Consider the following 16457-nt stretch of genomic DNA (forward strand, 5'->3'; position numbering starts at 1 on the left):
ATCCTGGAGAAACTTTGAGGCATAGGAGATGAGGACCATTCCCAGCAGCATTGCTTACAATAGTAAACGGTAAACAAGCCCTAAATTCAACAGGAAAGTAGATACAAGGAATAACTCCATTACAAGATCTATTGTGAAATGTAGTGAGTATAGCTGACTTTTTAAGTGTTATATTCAGGCACCAGTAGCTCATACCTGTGATCACCACTTGGAAGAAAAGAAAGACAGAAAGAAAGAGGAAGGAAGGAAGGAAGGAAGGAAGGGAGGAAGGAAAGAAGGAAGGGAGGGAGGGAGGGAGGGAGGGAGGGAGGGAGGGAGGGAGGGAGGGAGGGAGGGAGGGAGGGAGGGAAGCAGGCAGGTAGGCAGAAAGAAAGAGGAAAGAGAAAGAGAGAAAGGAAGGAAGGAAGGAAGGAAGGAAGGAAGGAAGGAAGGAAGGAAGGAAGAAAGGAAGGAAGGGAGAGAGGGAGGGAGGGAGAGAAAGAAAGAAAGAAAGGAAGGAAGAAAGGAAGAAAAGAAGGAAGGAAGGAAGGAAGAGAGAAAGAAAGAAAGAAAGAAAGAAAGAAAGAAAGAAAGAAAGAAAGAAAGAAAGAAAGAAAGAAAGAAAGAAAAGAAGGAAGGAAGGAAGGAAGGAAGAAGGAGTTAAGTCACAGCTTACCTGAAACTTCGCAGGGCGTGTGTGACTTGATTAAAGAGCTTCTCTTGAATTCCTGTCTGTAAATGAGATGAGGTTTGTTGTGGTCCTCCTGATGTTCAGTCCCATTTGCATTCATGATAGGCTCTAAGAAATATTCCCCATCATGTGCTTTAAATGTTCCCATCTGAGGATAAAGAAAACAGCATTGACTCACACCACCAGTCACTAAGAAGAGAAAACGTGTTGTACTACACGTGAAAATAGCAGTAGGGATGTGGGAATAGCTTGATGGTAAGGCTTTTGCCCAGCACATGTGAGAATGTGGGTTCCATTCCCATCAGGCCAATGAAATGAAATAAAGTGAAATGAATAAAACAATATAACAAATTAAGCACTCAAACGTAAAACTACAGAGCTATAACTGCCATTAATCATCAAACAGAGAAAGTTTCGTTTCTAGGGATGAAAGACATCATAAAAATTTCGTGTGTGTGTGTGTGTGTGTGTGTGTGTGTGTGTGTGTGCGCGCACGCGCGCGCATGCATGCTTGACCCAGCTATGCAGGAATTATAAGTAGGAGGATTGCAATCCCCTCAATGAGCCAGAACCTATCTCAAAACAATTAAAAAATTAAAAGACTAAAAGTGCTCCTCAAGCAGTAAAGTGCTGCCTAGCAACCATGAAGTCCTGAGTTCAAATTCCAATACTAACAAACAACAATAATATCAAACACAGAGCAAGTTCATATATAAATAGCGAGTAAAAGCCCAAATCTATGCTAATTTAACAAGAGAAAGAGAAATATAACAACATCTGAAAAGAATAATACATGTCTGGGTTTGGTTTATCATAGGAATGTAAGCTCAATCATTATAACTCAATGCAATTGTTTATGCAAGTAAGGAAATCACACAGTATGATAAAATCTAATAAATATTCTTGATGTGAAATAAAAACTAGTAAAATAGAAATAGATGTATGGTTCTTTCACATCAAAAACCATGGGATCATACCTAACAAAGTCCTATTCAAGGCATTGCATATTGGTGAAAAACACAAGAATTCCATACACCAGATAAAAGAATTGGATAAATGAAAGACAGAACAAATACAAAAAAATGGAAAGGAAAAAATAACTGCCAGCTACTAAATAAACTGCAGGCCTTGTACATCTCATTGTTACAATGGGTCAACCTGTATCCCTATTTAAGCATTTTGTTATATCCCTTCCCCTCCCCAAATTAGAAAAATGTATATACAAGATGCAGGGCGCTGGAATCAGTGAAAACAGGCGCTATACCATGGGGGCAGAACACAGAAAAGAAACAAGAGAATCACATAGTGCATTATGAGTACATTTAAAAATATAGCAAGCAAGAAAAAACCACTTGTGTCCCTATCTTGGGATTCATTTTGCTTAGCATCATCTTATATGGTCATATGTACACAGCTTTTGACTTTTTCTGCTTGCCCTAGACATATACTAGTTATTGCAAATAAGGGAAACCATGGGACCTATGTTTCTTTGGGCCTGGCTCTCATCACTTAATATATTTTTTTCCAAGTCTTTCCATTTCCTAACAAATGGGGTGATGTCAAAAAAAAGAAAGAAAAAGATAATGTGGTATATATAATAGAATTTAATGCCTCCATCAGAAAGAATGACATCACCCCATTTGTTAGGAAATGGAAAGACTTGGAAAAAATTGTATTAAGTGAAGTAAGCCAGGCCCAAAGAAACATAGGTCCCATGGTTTCCCTTATTTGCAATAACTAGTATATGTCTAGGACAAGCAGAAAAAGTCAAAAGCTGTGTACATATGACCATATAAGATGATGCTAAGCAAAATGAATCCCAAGATAGGGAGACAAGACGCTTTATCTTTGTTGCTTTTGTTTTCAATGTGCTTATAATGTACTGTGTGATTTTTTTTTTAATTTCTTTTGTATGTTCTGCCCTCATGGTATAACACTTGTTTTCACTGTATCTGATTTCGGTGCCCTGCATCTTGTATATACATTTTTCTAATTTGGGAAGGGGAAGGGAAATAATAAAATGCTTAAATAAGGATACAGATAGACCCATTGTAACCATGAAATTTACAGGACACTATGTTGAAAACTTAACAGCTTGGGGGAGGGAGGGGTTGAGGAGGTGGGGAAGGAAGGGATGGTAGGGGAAAAACAGAGGAGGGAGTAACAATGCTCAATAGGAAGTGTACTCATTACCTTACTAATGTAACTATAATCCCTTTAGTACAGTATCATTACAATAAAAATATATATTAAAATAAATAAGTACCTAGGTTAATTCCAAATAAAAATAAAAATAAACTCTAGGCCTTCTTTAAATGCTAACTAAAGTCATTGAAACACCTCATTGATATGAATCTAACAGTTCTCACTTAAAGGAAAACAACCATTAGAAGGCAGTATTTTAGAAACAATGTCTTTTACAAAATAAAATACATATTGAACAGCCAGAAATAAAACAAGTAAGTTTGTAAGGGTTTTCCAATGCACTAAAGCATCACAAGAAAACAAACAAACAAACAAAAGAACACAATCAAATAAAGAACATGTCATATTCTTGAAGACTAAATTCCCCAAGTGAATCTATAAAAATAACAAGATGCCAATTTAAAAAAAGAAAACATCAAAAGATTGTGTGTGTGTGTGTGTGTGTGTGTGTGTGTGTGTGTGTGTGTGTGTGTGTGTGTGTGTGTGTGTGTGTGTGTGTGTGTGTGTGTGTGTGTGTGTGTGTGTGTGTGTGTGTGTGTGTGTGTGCATGCTGCCCCAGTCCTTGAGTTTAAACTCAGGACCTGGGCACTGTCCCTGGGCTTTTTTTCTTTTCTTCTCAAGGCTAGTACTCTAGCACTTGAGCTCCACATTTGGCATTTTGGAGCTTTAATTAAAGATAAGAGATGCACAGACTTTCCGATCCAGACTGACTTCAAACCATAATCCTTAGATCTCAGCCTCCTGAATAGCTACAATTATGGGCATGGGCCAGTAGCACCTGACTTCAACAGATTTTTGCAATATTCAAATTATATTTGAAAAATAAATGTGCAATCACAGCCAAGCTAATTGTGAGAGAACAACAAAATGGAACTAAGAGAAAAAGGTACTGAAACATTATAAAGTCATACTGAATATTCTAATATCAACCCACAAAAGGACAGAGAGACAAGAGAAAAGATGAAAGATACATGAATATATGATATGCATAAATCCCTGTTGTGTATGGACAGCATCTCAGATTAATAATAGCACAAGGGCATAGACACTGGGAACCTAAATTTGAATCCATCTCATGGAATAAATAGCAAAAGAGGAATGATGTTAACATTCAAAATAAAGCCATAAAAAGCACTAGGAAGTAACTCAAAAGAATTCTTTCAGACTCAAGATGCATTAGAAATATAAATAATATACTAAAATTTCTGTTTGGTGTAAACACATATGACAGCAAGTCATATTTATATCATAAATATAAAGGGTAATTAGACTGTGTTTCTGAAACTCAGAAGACTGGCAAAGGATATTCTGTCTCTAAAAAGAAATGACTTTTCTTTTTTTTTGCGGGGGGGGGGGGTTTGGTTGTGGGGCCTGAACTCTGGGCCTGGGCACTCTCCCTCAGCTCTTCAGCTCAAGGCTAGCGCTCTACCGCTTGAGCCACAGCGCCACTTCTGGCTTTTTTCTTTTTGCTTATATGGTGCTAAGGAATCGAACCCAGGGCCTCATGCATGCAAGGCAAGCACTCTACCACTGAGCCACCTTCCCAGCCCCAAGAAATGACTTTTCTAGAACGCGGTTTGTATGTTCTAAAAAAATATGTGTATTTAGGCACACACCTGTATTCCTAGCTACTCAGGAAGCTGAGATCTGAGGATGGAGATTCAAAGCCAGCCCGGGCAGAAAAGTCTATGAGACTCTAATCTTTAGTCACCAAAAAGCAGGGTCGACTTAGATACAATTTCCTTCTTATCTCAGATGCTTCACACAGGCTAAACCCTCTCTACTTCCTACTTCGTACCCTGCCTTATCAAACCCACTGCCTCCATCCCACGCTTCTAGACCTACATTAAATAGCAGATAGTCAGAAGGCTCTTCCTTAACCACCTACCCACCCTCTTCCTGAAAATACATCCTATCTCCTCAATTTCTTCAGCATTTATGAACCTATGTCATAGTTATTTACTCTTTCCAATTATGATTCGTCTCCCTGGCTTCCTATAAGCAGTGTCTACTTCTGAACTTCTTTTGCTGACTCTAGCTGCTGAAACATAGCAGATATACACAGTGCACAGTAATACTGGTCGAAGCACAGAAGCTGTTTTCTACTTTGTAATCTTGGCATACATGAAGCAGAACTAGGACATAACTTTGAAAATATGGGCTAAAAGGTACAATATGTAGACACTTACCAACAGGGATGTTTGTTTAGTTAGAGTTTATAGATGGATGGTTGGAAAATGATATCTTCCTTAGAATTAACCTGGAAATGTAGAATTTCTTTCCACCATCAATGCAGGCAAACTATCCCAGGAAAGGTGTTAGTGGGAAGCACAGATGTTTTCACTACAGGAAGATGTTCAAGATATCTCATGATGTGGTTATGCTCACAAATACTGCCAACTTAAGGTTACTATTAAGTCTGACTTAGCTCTTACCATGTAATATAAAACTATTGTCTGCTGATAATATTGTCCATAGTTCAACATAATTTCTTTCTATTTTAGGTGAATTAAAAAATTCTCACTTCTCATGCCTTGTAATCTCAGGCTGACATCTGATTCAGGCTGTCAGAGTTCAAAACCAGCCCAAGCAAGAAAGTCCATGAGATTTTTACATCTCCAATTAACTAGCAAAAAGCCATAATTAGCGTTATGGCTCAAGTGGTAGAAGACAGGCCTTGGGCAAAAAAGCTCAGGGATAGCGCACAGACCCTGAGTACAAGCCCTCCCTGCCTCATCCATACACACCATAATATTTATTAATTATATGATTAATTCTATCTATGTAATTATTATTTGATTTTTGCTGAGCATTGTTAAGTCATAGTGGTCACCAGGCTTGTCTGAGATACATTTACATGACTTCTCTTTCAATACTGGGAAGTCAAATGATTGGGCACTCTTAGTATGTTAACATGTTAAAACTGTACATTTTTAAATGACTGGAAATCAATGGGTTCAGTTGGAACAGATGCATGAAGAAAGATGAGGGGTTGAGATTGATCAAAATGCATTGTACTCACAGAGTGGCATGTAGAATTTAAACCCTTTTGTACAACTAAAGATAATTTTTAAAATGAAAAAGACAATGAAATTCCATCTAATATCATGACTATAAAACCCTGAAATGATGTCTTTTCAATAAAATATGTCAATACACATTAGGATTATTTTATCTACTTCTCTTGTTCATTTTCCTTAGTGGCCTATTCTCTAAATTTATTAATGCTGCCAGTGTGAGTTTTCCAAACTATAACCACAAATGGAAATAAACCACAAATATAAATATATAAAATATAGCTACTTGCATGTGGTTTTTATATAGTATAAATAGTTATGTGTGGTTATATATAAATAACTATACTTATAAACATATAAATAAATATAACCCACACATAACACAACGCAAGCATTCTCTTGCCTTCCCAGAAAACAAATGTTAGAGACAAAGACATTATTTTTGAAATATGAGTCTATGAATCCAAGGAAAATCCTTTTTCTGCCTCTTGAAAAAAAAAGCCTGCTGAGGAGAGGAAATATGATAGTAGCTTAGAAAAAGATACCCATAGATGTGAGCCAACCTGTCACTTAGCTAAACACAGGAACAAACCCACTAGGAAAACTGTCCCGCTATTCCCAAGCAATACTGAAAATGTTTGTGCCTGTGACAGTTTTATATGTTCCTCTTGAGCCAAAATCTGTCTATGAGGTAGTTCTATTTTCATGTTCCAATTAAATCACACATGGGTGCAATCAGAGATCCCATAGGAGATACAGTTCTAGCCAGTTCTAGCTGGAATCTAAGCTACAGTCTATTAGCACTTCCCTTTAAGTGGCCTTAAAAGACTCTGACTAATAATTGTGCCTTTACAATGGCAGGTCTTTTCCTTAAACAAAACCTTATTTCTTTACAAACACCAAGCTCAAAATAATTGCAAATGGTTTGTTTTGAAAAGTGACTTCCCATTCATTGAAGCACTTAAAAAGTATTTTACTACCATTAGTTCTTCTAGATGCCACCCACTGAAAGAAGGCTTCCTAATGAAATTACAAAAAAAAAAAAAAAAGTTTTGCCAACTGGCTCCCAAGGAAGCAGTTAAATTATTTAAAAAAAATAACAAACTGGGAAAGAAAACTGGGAAGGAATTTGAGGCCATAGCAAAGCAGGTGGTTCCTAGGATTATATTTAGATCATGTCATATTTTAAGCAACCTATCTGCGGATGAGTCCTGCAATTTGATTCATGAGAATTGCCTGTCCAATTCCAAATGTGCTTTTTCTATAACTATTCCAAGCTGTCACACTAGTTTTTACTGGGACAGGACTTTCCCAATGACATAGAATAATGCTTGTCTAGTTGCCAAGCTCTTTGAAAGGCAAGGGGTGAGCACATAACTGGTTTCAATTAATTCTCATAGGCCCTTAGTTTTTATATATTTGAGTATGTCTATACAATTGTTTTCCCAACATGATCACCATGGCATTCATTCACATGTTTTTTTTTTCCAAAATACATGACAAACACATATACAGTTGCTATCACCAATAATGTAATCTCAGCTTTCATCACAGGGGACAACACTCCCTCCTAGCTCTTCTCTTTAATTATTTACAGCTAACACATTAAACACTGGCCAGTGCTTCTGAAAATAGGGTACCATTCAACTGTTTTCTAATATACTTAGTTTTTCCATCTTTAATAATAGCATGAGACTATTTACAGAGCACTTAGAAGCTGTACACCTGTGGCTCATGCCTATAATCCTAGCTATCCAGGAGGCTGAGATCTGAGAATCAAGGTTCAAGGCCAGTGCAGGTAGAAAAATGCATGAGACCTTTAGCTCCAATTAATCAAAAAAAAAAAGCAAGTATAGGTGTGGCCTGAGCGGAAGAACACCAGCCATGAGTGAAAAAAGGTAAGAGCAATAAGTCCTGAGTTGAAGTCCTAATATCAACATTCCCTCCACCCACCTACCCCCCCCAAAAAGTTGAATAGTCAGCTTTAACCACAAGAAATTATATTTAAAAACAGAGAGAGTGAGGGAGAGAATGGCTCAAAAACTGATTGGAAAAGACAGGTAGAATTGTTAGAGGAAAAGAGCAAATATGAATATAAACAATTATAGAAATTAAGTTTGTAATAAAATCCAACAAATGTTGGAGCGCAGAGTGTAGCTTGTGGTAGAGCATTTGTTTAACACATACAGGGTCTTTAGGATCTATTAAAAAAAATCAAACAGATATTTCCAAAATAGTCATCTCTTTCTGCCAACTGCTCCTGTGTCATCGCCATTTTTGGTTAATGGTCATGAGATTATTTAGTCACTTAACCAAGTATCATGACAATTAGGGGAGGGTGTTTCTTTCTGTGCCAGTAGTAAGGCTTAAATTCAGGGCCTGGGCACTGCCCTTTAGCATTTTCTCTCAAGACTGGTGTTCTCTTCCACTTGAGTCACAGCTCTACTTTCCAGCATTCTGGTGGTTAATTGGAGAGAAGAATCTTGTGGATTTGTCTGCCCACACTAGCTTTGAACCTTGACCCTCAGATCTCAGCCTCACAGTAGGATTACAGATGTGAGCTATCAGCACTGATCAAGCAAGAGAAGGCAAACCCAAACAGTGACATCAACTTTCCACACTCCTAATCACACCTTCCTTAGTGTTTCCTTACTCGAAGTTCACATTGTGTTTGTGTGATCACAAGTGTTTGTGTATATGATGGCATTGTGTGACAGCCCTGGAAATGGTGACCATAACTATCTAAGGACATGTTAACAGCCATCCATCACAGTCTTTGTACCCTGTGCCTTTCCCGAGGAGGGCTACTCTGAGTTAAGAACCGAGTGTGCCAGAGACTCATTTGGAGAAAGCGTAGGATGCCATTCTGCCATATTAGGCTCCAGGAGAGCTCTATTGAACCCCACTTGAAGAGCCTATGATAATTCTACTCAACATTCTCCTCTTCTCTCTTTCCCTGTCTTAGATTTATATGGGTCTCCCATCTCCCTCATTTGTCTCTCAAACAGATGTGTGATTGTGAGTCAGTACTGGGGCTTGAACTCAGGACCTGAGCACTGTCCCTTAGCTTTATCGCTCAAGGCTAGCACTCTATCACTTGAGCCATAGTTCCACTTCTGGCCTTTGGATGGTTAATTGAAGATAAGAGTCTTACAGACTTTCCTTTCCAGTCTGGCTTTGAGCCTCGATCCTCAGATATGAGCCTCCTGAATAGCTAGGATTACAGGAGTGAGCCACAGACCCCCAGCTTAACATGACATTTGCACTAAATAAATTAATTAATTAAATTTGAAAATCAAAAATCCCATTTGGGACTTGGCTTCTCAAAGAACCTCTAATAACATAAACTAGAATGTTAAAAATAGAGGCATGGGAAATTCTCCCAATTTTTTGAGTATTTGAGGAAGGACATGAACTAATCAAGGAAACCAATTTCACTTCACAGTGAAATGTGAATATAAATAATGACATGTGGAATAATCTAGGACTCTGTCAATTCTGGGGGAAAGAAATAGAAAGCTGGTTGAAAAATAATCATTATTTTGCAGAATACACAAAAAGCAGTATTGCTACTATTGATAGTTTCCACTCTTACTTCCTGTCAGAACTGTAAGTTACGAGTGCAGCTGGATAATCCCTCATCATAGACCAGGAGTATCTTGACAGGCTGCACAAAAGTTCCTACAAGAAATCTCATGGAAGTATATACAGCCACTATGAACTACAGAGAATATTGTACAAGCCAGATGTAAGGTCTGGTTTTATGACATCTGGAAACTGTTTCCTTCAACTAAAATGACTGCATTACTTCAAATCTCACCAAGAAATATTACAATAAACCCTCTAGGTGGCCAAACTACTCCCTGAGCGAATTTGGAAGAAAGGAACCCACTAGAAAATAGGAGAAAAGAGCTACCAGAAACACAAGAAATTCAGGAATAGCTTGTACAACATTTGTAATGTTATCCTGATAAGTAGACGTCAATAACATTCTCAGGAAATACTGATCCCACAAGAGCATTTCTCAACTTTATGAAGATGTAGATAATGTCACAATAAAAAAACAAGTTCCGAAATAAGTTCAGAAATTAAGGTCACAAACCACAAACATCAGCTCTCAGCCTCCTGAGTAGCTAGGATTTACAGACATGAGCCATAGATGTCCAGCTTGATTCTGCGATTTAGTGAATGAGTAAAATATAAAAATACCAAGACTTCTGAAAGTGGAAAAAAAAACAATATAGAAATTGGAAGCAGGGGCTGGGAAGGTGGCTCAGTGGTAGATCGCTTGCCTTGCATGCATGAGGCCCTGGGTTCGATTCCTCAGCACCACATAAGCAAAAAGAAAAAACGCCGAAGTGGCACTGTGACTCAAGTGGTAGAGCGCTAGCCTTGAGCTGAAGAGCTGAGGGACAGCACCCAGGCCCAGAGTTCAGGCCCCACTACCAGACCCCCAAAAAAAGAAATTGGAAGTAAATATGAGTTTACATTTTGGATTGACAACTGGCAAATAAATGGCATCAGTGAAAATACAAAGGGACCCATTTGAACAAAAGCCTACATAGGCCTGGCACTGGTGGCTCAAATCTTTAATCCTAGTTACTCAGGAAGCTGAGATCTGAGGATCAAGGTTCAAAGTCAGGGTGGATAGGGAAATCTGTGATACTCTCATCTCCAGCCAGCGAAAAGCAAGACAACAAATGATAAGTTCTTAGGTGCATAATTCTGCTGCTGCTACTGCCCAAAAGGTACACAGAGACCATAACAGCACACTGGATGCTGGTGGCTCGCACATGTAAACTTAGCTACTCAGGAGGCTGAGATCTGAGGGTCAAAGTTCAAAGCCAATCAAGATAGACAACTTCATAAGAGTCTTATCTCCAATTAACCACCGAAAGGTTGGAAGTGGAGATGTAGCTCAAGAGCTAAGGGACAGCAGCTCCCAGGCCCTAAATTCACATCTCAGTAGTGGCACAAAAGTAAATAAATCAATATCCACATTAGCAGAAAAAATTAAATCATGTGCTCATTTCAATATATTCAGGAAAAGCATTTCATAAAATGTAACATCCATTTATAACTGGAAGCAAAACTAAAGCAAAGAAGAAGAGATGATTTCTAAGTTAGAAAGACAAGCTCCAAAAATTCTCCCAACAAATCTCAGTGTTCAACTAACTGACAGTAGCCCAAGCCAGACTGTCACAGTCAAGTAAGTGCCCAGGGAAAGTAGCATGGGCTGGGTCCGAAGTAGCATTGTTGAGTTTTGTATCAACACTAATCTCAAACAACTCAGCTGATCCACGGATTGACTAGTTTACTCATTCATTCATTCCTCATTCATTCATTGTGCTGGTACTGGATCTTGAACCCTGGGGCTCTTGCCTGGCTTTTTCTGCTCACAGCTGCTGTTCTACCACTTGAACTTTTCATTTTCTGAGCTAGGCTTCATGTTGCACAGTTTTATTCACATACTGTACATAAAATTACAGATTCACTTGAGACTTTCTGAAAAATAAGAAACTCATATGATGACAGATGTGTGCTAAGATCTACCAAAGGTTCTCTGTTCCTTGATAAAATTAATAATCTAGAGAAAGCTAATATTAGAGCCAGGGAGAAATAAAAACACACAATCATAAAGAAGAAATTAATGACTGTTTCAGAACTAATATCAAAAGTGAGGAAAATCTGTTGAGTGCTGGTGGCTCAAGGCTGTCATCCTAGCTACTCAAGAGGCTGAAGTCATGGTTTTAAAAAAATAGTGAGCCAGGAGCTGGTAGCTTATACCTGTAATCCTAGTTACTCAGAAGCCTGAGATCTGAGAATCTCGGTTCAAAGCCAGCCCAGGCAGGAAAGTTTGTGAGACTCTTATCTCCTATAAACTATTCAGAAAAATCAAGAAGACGCACTGTGGCTCATGGGGTAAGGCCTTGAGAAAAAGAATCTCAGGGATAGTGCCTAGGCCCTGAGTTCAAGTCCCAGGACTGGCAAAAAAAAAAAAAGGAGGGAAATCAAAGAGATGTCTCTAATCTCAGATTATGACCAAAATATTGAAAATAAATTCAATCTTGGTACCTCTTCAGATTTCCTATATTACTGGAAATTTTCCATATTACATGATTATTGTACCCAATTTTGCCATATACAAATTCAAATAAATTAAGGTAAAACTAAATTGCATAGGTATGAAAGTTAATGTTTTTGTGCTCATAACTAGTCTGAACAAAGGGCCTGACGCTGTCCCTTAATTTTGTTTTGCTTAAGTCTAGCAGTCTACCAACTTGAGCTACAGCTTTACTTACAGCTCTTGAGTGGTTAATTGGAGCTAAGAGTCGTACAGACTCTTCTGATTGGTCTGGCTTAGAACTGTGATTTTCAGATCTCAACTTCCTGAGTAGCTAGGATTATAGGGGTGAGCCATTGATGCCCAGTTGAAAATTAATTTTCAAATGTTAAAAGGTTCTGAAGATATCAATAAACCTATCATAAGCAAAGTACACAAAAAAAACAGATTGGTGGAATATGAATATAGAAGAGATGAAGCCACATTACATGCCGGAATCATCTTCAATGGTTTTCTACATCCAAAAATGTGATATGGGATAATAATTTCACCTATACCAATATTATGAATAAAAATGATTAGACATATCACTCCTAATAATAATATATCCCATCTGGAACCATCTTCCATGCCATAAAATAGTAAATCAAAAAAATATGCTGACCAGTTTAAATTCACAGTAGTAAGTCTAAGTTTTCCAAACAAAGTAAATGTCACTTTAAAAGCTTTTAGAAATGAGATTTTTTTTTCTTTTTCCGCTGACGTGTATGTAGCTGTGAAAATACTAGAGGGTGCTTCTGGATACACTGGTGTCCCAAATATTTTACATTTCTCCGCAAAAAAAGGAAGCTGTTTTCGGCATTTCAATGTAAAGACAACTCAATATGATGGATGAAGAAAACAGAGACTTTTTAAGCTAACACCTAACATGACATCATAAATCAACCTAAAAAGAAGTATTACATTTTGTTTGTCTGGATAGACCCACTATCCATTTTGTTTTATCACATAATAATAAATAGTAATGATACTCTGTAAAGTGTCTTTGAACACCTTTCTAAAAGTCTGCTTTGTTTACTTGTTTGCTTTTGCTAAGCAAAAGCTAGAGTATCTGGGAATAAAAATAATTCCCATAATAAAATTTCTAGTTCTAGTCTCTTCTCAAATATAACTTTATCCGTTACTGATAAAGTGGAGCACAAACTGTTTGTCTTTAACTTGGGGTGCCATGAAACTGAGTGGGAAAAGTTACATCTCGATTTACACTAATCTCTGGTTCTGAACATTCCCTTCAGTGGTCTTGGAAAAAGAAACCACAGACACTGTCACCTCTTTACTAATAAAATAATGATTACTGCCAACAAAATGATATTTATGGCCAATAAAATGATATAATGTCATACTGAAGTCTATATAAATACCTGGATTGCTTATTTGTTATACCACAATTGGACAGAAGTAAATAGAGTGCATAAGTAGTCTATAAGTAGATCTTATCATCCAAAATACATAACTAAACAAATTTATATTACTATATCACAAACTGTCTGTAATATTTTAGTTATTGTTTCTAATTGGTTTCTTATTTAAATAGTTGGGCTGGGAAGGTGGCTCAGTGGTAGAGCGCTTGCCTTGCATGCCTGAGGCCCTGGGTCCAATTCCTCAGCACCACATAAGCAAAAAGAAAAAAAAAGCCGGAAGTGGCTCTGTGGCTCAGGTGGTAGAGCGCTAGCCTTGAGCTGAAGAGCTGAGGGACAGCACCCAGGACCAGAGTTCAGGCCCCATGACCGGACCCAAAAAATAAATAAATAAATAAATAAATAGTTATAAATATATACAAATATATTTAAATATATAACTGACATGCATTTAATGTATAAATATGATATATAATATTATATATGAAAAAGAACAACACCAAAAAGTCCTGTTCAATGTTCTGCTACCCAAAAAATAATAATAATATGATACATAAAATAGTATGTACATTTTTTATAATTTATACGTGTAATTTTTATATTGTTATTTATGCATTATCTATTGTACATCTATAAATGTATGTGTTATTTATAATTTTTTGCACATGTAAAGTTGTTGCACTAAGTGATTAGTGCAACTGGGATTAGACAGACTACTGAAGAAGTTCATAGCAAGAAAAAGTAATAATAAGCCTCCATTTGTGTGTGTGCTGGTACTAGGGTTTAAACTCAGTACCTGGAGCTGTTCTTTAGCCTTTTTCATCAAGAATTATGCTCTACCACTTGAGCCACACCACCACTCCCACCTTTTTTGCTGACTGACTGCAGGTAAGAATCTGCCTGGTCTTGCTTCAGTCCTCAAACTCAGCCTCCTGAGTAGCTATAGGGATTACAAGTGTGAGCCACTGGCACCCAGCTGTAAACCTCTCTTAGAGCAAGAGAAGCAAATACTGTTTGTTTCTGACCTGTTACTTCCTATCTTCTCCTCTCAGTGAAAAATCTGCAGCAGAAGCAGCATCTCCATCCTTCATCCAGGCTAATGATCATTTCTCATTTTCACTCACAGCCACCGGCAAAAGTCTTTGTAGTTATGTTCTACCTTTTTATTTATAGTAGATTGAACCTCTTCTCTCTTCTGCTTATCAAACATTAGGGGTCATCCCCCAACTGCTAAAGAAGTTGACTTCCCAACCCTGCCAGCGTGAGCCTTCTGGTTTATTTGTATATTCACTATCTTGTCCTTTCTACCATCCTAAATGCCAGCGAATACACCCGTATTTAGTGTTACACCTGTCTCCACAGGTGACCTGCAGTAGTGCATCTGAGTGGGGAAAGCCTAGAAACTGGAAACATGTGCATGGAGGGCCCCCCAAAACCACCCCAGCCCCAGCCCCCTCAAGCACCTGACACTTGTAGGAAAGATGCTCTCTGGGTTTGGCTCAAAGGGTGGACTCTTCCTACTCAGTAGACAGACATGCCTTAGCAATGGAACTTTCCAGCCTCCTGCATGGACCACTCTGAACTCCAGGTCGGCCACCACCCCGCTCTCTGAGCACAGTCCTCCCTGGGGGGGGGGGTCCCCCCCAGCAAGTGTCAAGGGGGTCCCCGCGGGCGGGCGGGCTTACCAGTCCTCCGCACAAGCTGAAGACAGCCCGGTGATCTTCCCGCGCGTTGACCTGGCCGCGGTAGAAGCAGTGCCGCAGGTCCGAGGTGACCCGGGCTCGGTTCCCCCGGGCCCCGCGCGCGGGAGATCCCAGGTGCACCTCGCTGTAGCCGGCGGCCAGAAAGGTGGCGTCGGCGCTCAGGTTCAGCCGGAAGAGCTGCCCGTAGGCGCTGATGCGGTAATGGGTCCGGAAAGGCGTGGGCTCCCGACCCTCTGAGCTGCGTTTCTTCCGACTGAAGTGTTGGCTCTGCGGGAACACTTCTCCGAACTCATTGACCCGCAACGGGGTCACCACTTCGTAAGACGCCAGGGTCTTCACCAGGGCCTCTGCAACCGACATGGACGGCGCCCTGGAACCACCACCGTGCGCGCGCGCCCGGCGCCCCCGCGGCTCCCCCCCAGGGCTCGACCCACCCCCACACCCCGCCCTGGGAGGTCTAGGTCCCCACTCCCCCCCCCCCCCCGAGAGAACGGACAGATGCACTGTTGGTGGTGCGCATGCACACACACACACACAACACACGCGCGCGCACGGGCACGGGCGCACGGCACGGTGCACCATCTACATTCCCCACCCCGCCCCGCCCCCCTTGGTTTACTCCCCACCTCTCCAAGCCAAGATCCTGCCACCCCTAGAACCCCCCAGCAGCCCGTCATCCCAGGTCCCCGGGGCTTCCCGGCTGCCTCTCCGACTCTCTTTTTGCCCACCGTGTGCATGCACACCCCTGCTGTGTGGTTTCCACTCCCCCTTCCCCCGGGAGGGGAGGGGAGTCAAATGCGTTCTCACCCCCCCCACACACACACCCATCCCACCCCGCGGCGCGCGCGATTCCTCGAAATCCACAAGCAATCAAAAGATCTCCAGGATGCACGAGCTGATTGGCTGTGGGGCTGTGCTGGGATTCCCTGCGGGGTTACGTTCCCCCCCTCCTCCTCCTCCGCCCCCACACGAGGAGGGAGGGAGAGAGGGGAGGGAGAAGGGGAGAGAGAGAGCGCGCCCCTGCTCCCGCTCCTCCTGCCAAAACCATCTGGTGGGCTGGGTTCGGGCGCCCCGAGGGTGACCTTACCTTGTCTGGGGTGGAAATGAACTTCCCAAGACCTGGTGATGACGAGCGAGAGCTGGTACAGCAGTCCCGTTATCCACTTGGCCACACGCATGGTTCCACCCGAGGGATCCCCCGATCTGGGAGGCCAATCACCACCACCACCAACACACACACACACACACACACACACACACACACACACACACACACACACACACACACACACACACACACACAGCCAATGGCCACCCAAGCTGGCTTGGCCGCACGCGCCCCCGCCGCGCTCCCCGCGCCCGGCTCCGCGCGCCTCAGCA

The 16457-nt window shown here is 40.6% G+C and overlaps 1 protein-coding gene across 1 annotated transcript in view; it reads right to left on the minus strand.

Annotated features, from left to right (window-relative positions):
- Adamts20 (ADAM metallopeptidase with thrombospondin type 1 motif 20) overlaps window positions 1-16255 on the minus strand; it is a 109819-nt gene extending 93564 nt beyond the window's left edge. The window contains exons 1-3 of the mRNA XM_070034805.1: window positions 16165-16255; window positions 15060-15424; window positions 656-818 (exon numbers count right to left, since the gene is read on the minus strand). Of these exons, the coding sequence (XP_069890906.1) occupies window positions 656-818; window positions 15060-15424; window positions 16165-16255 (619 nt within the window). The remainder of the gene's footprint in view (window positions 1-655; window positions 819-15059; window positions 15425-16164) is intronic.
- Between the last annotated feature and the right edge of the window lie 202 nt (window positions 16256-16457).

The sequence above is a fragment of the Dipodomys merriami genome, unplaced genomic scaffold, assembly GCF_024711535.1.
Source record: "Dipodomys merriami isolate MVZ:Mamm:240054 unplaced genomic scaffold, mDipMer1.0.p SCAF_10, whole genome shotgun sequence".
NCBI lineage: Eukaryota > Metazoa > Chordata > Mammalia > Rodentia > Heteromyidae > Dipodomys > Dipodomys merriami.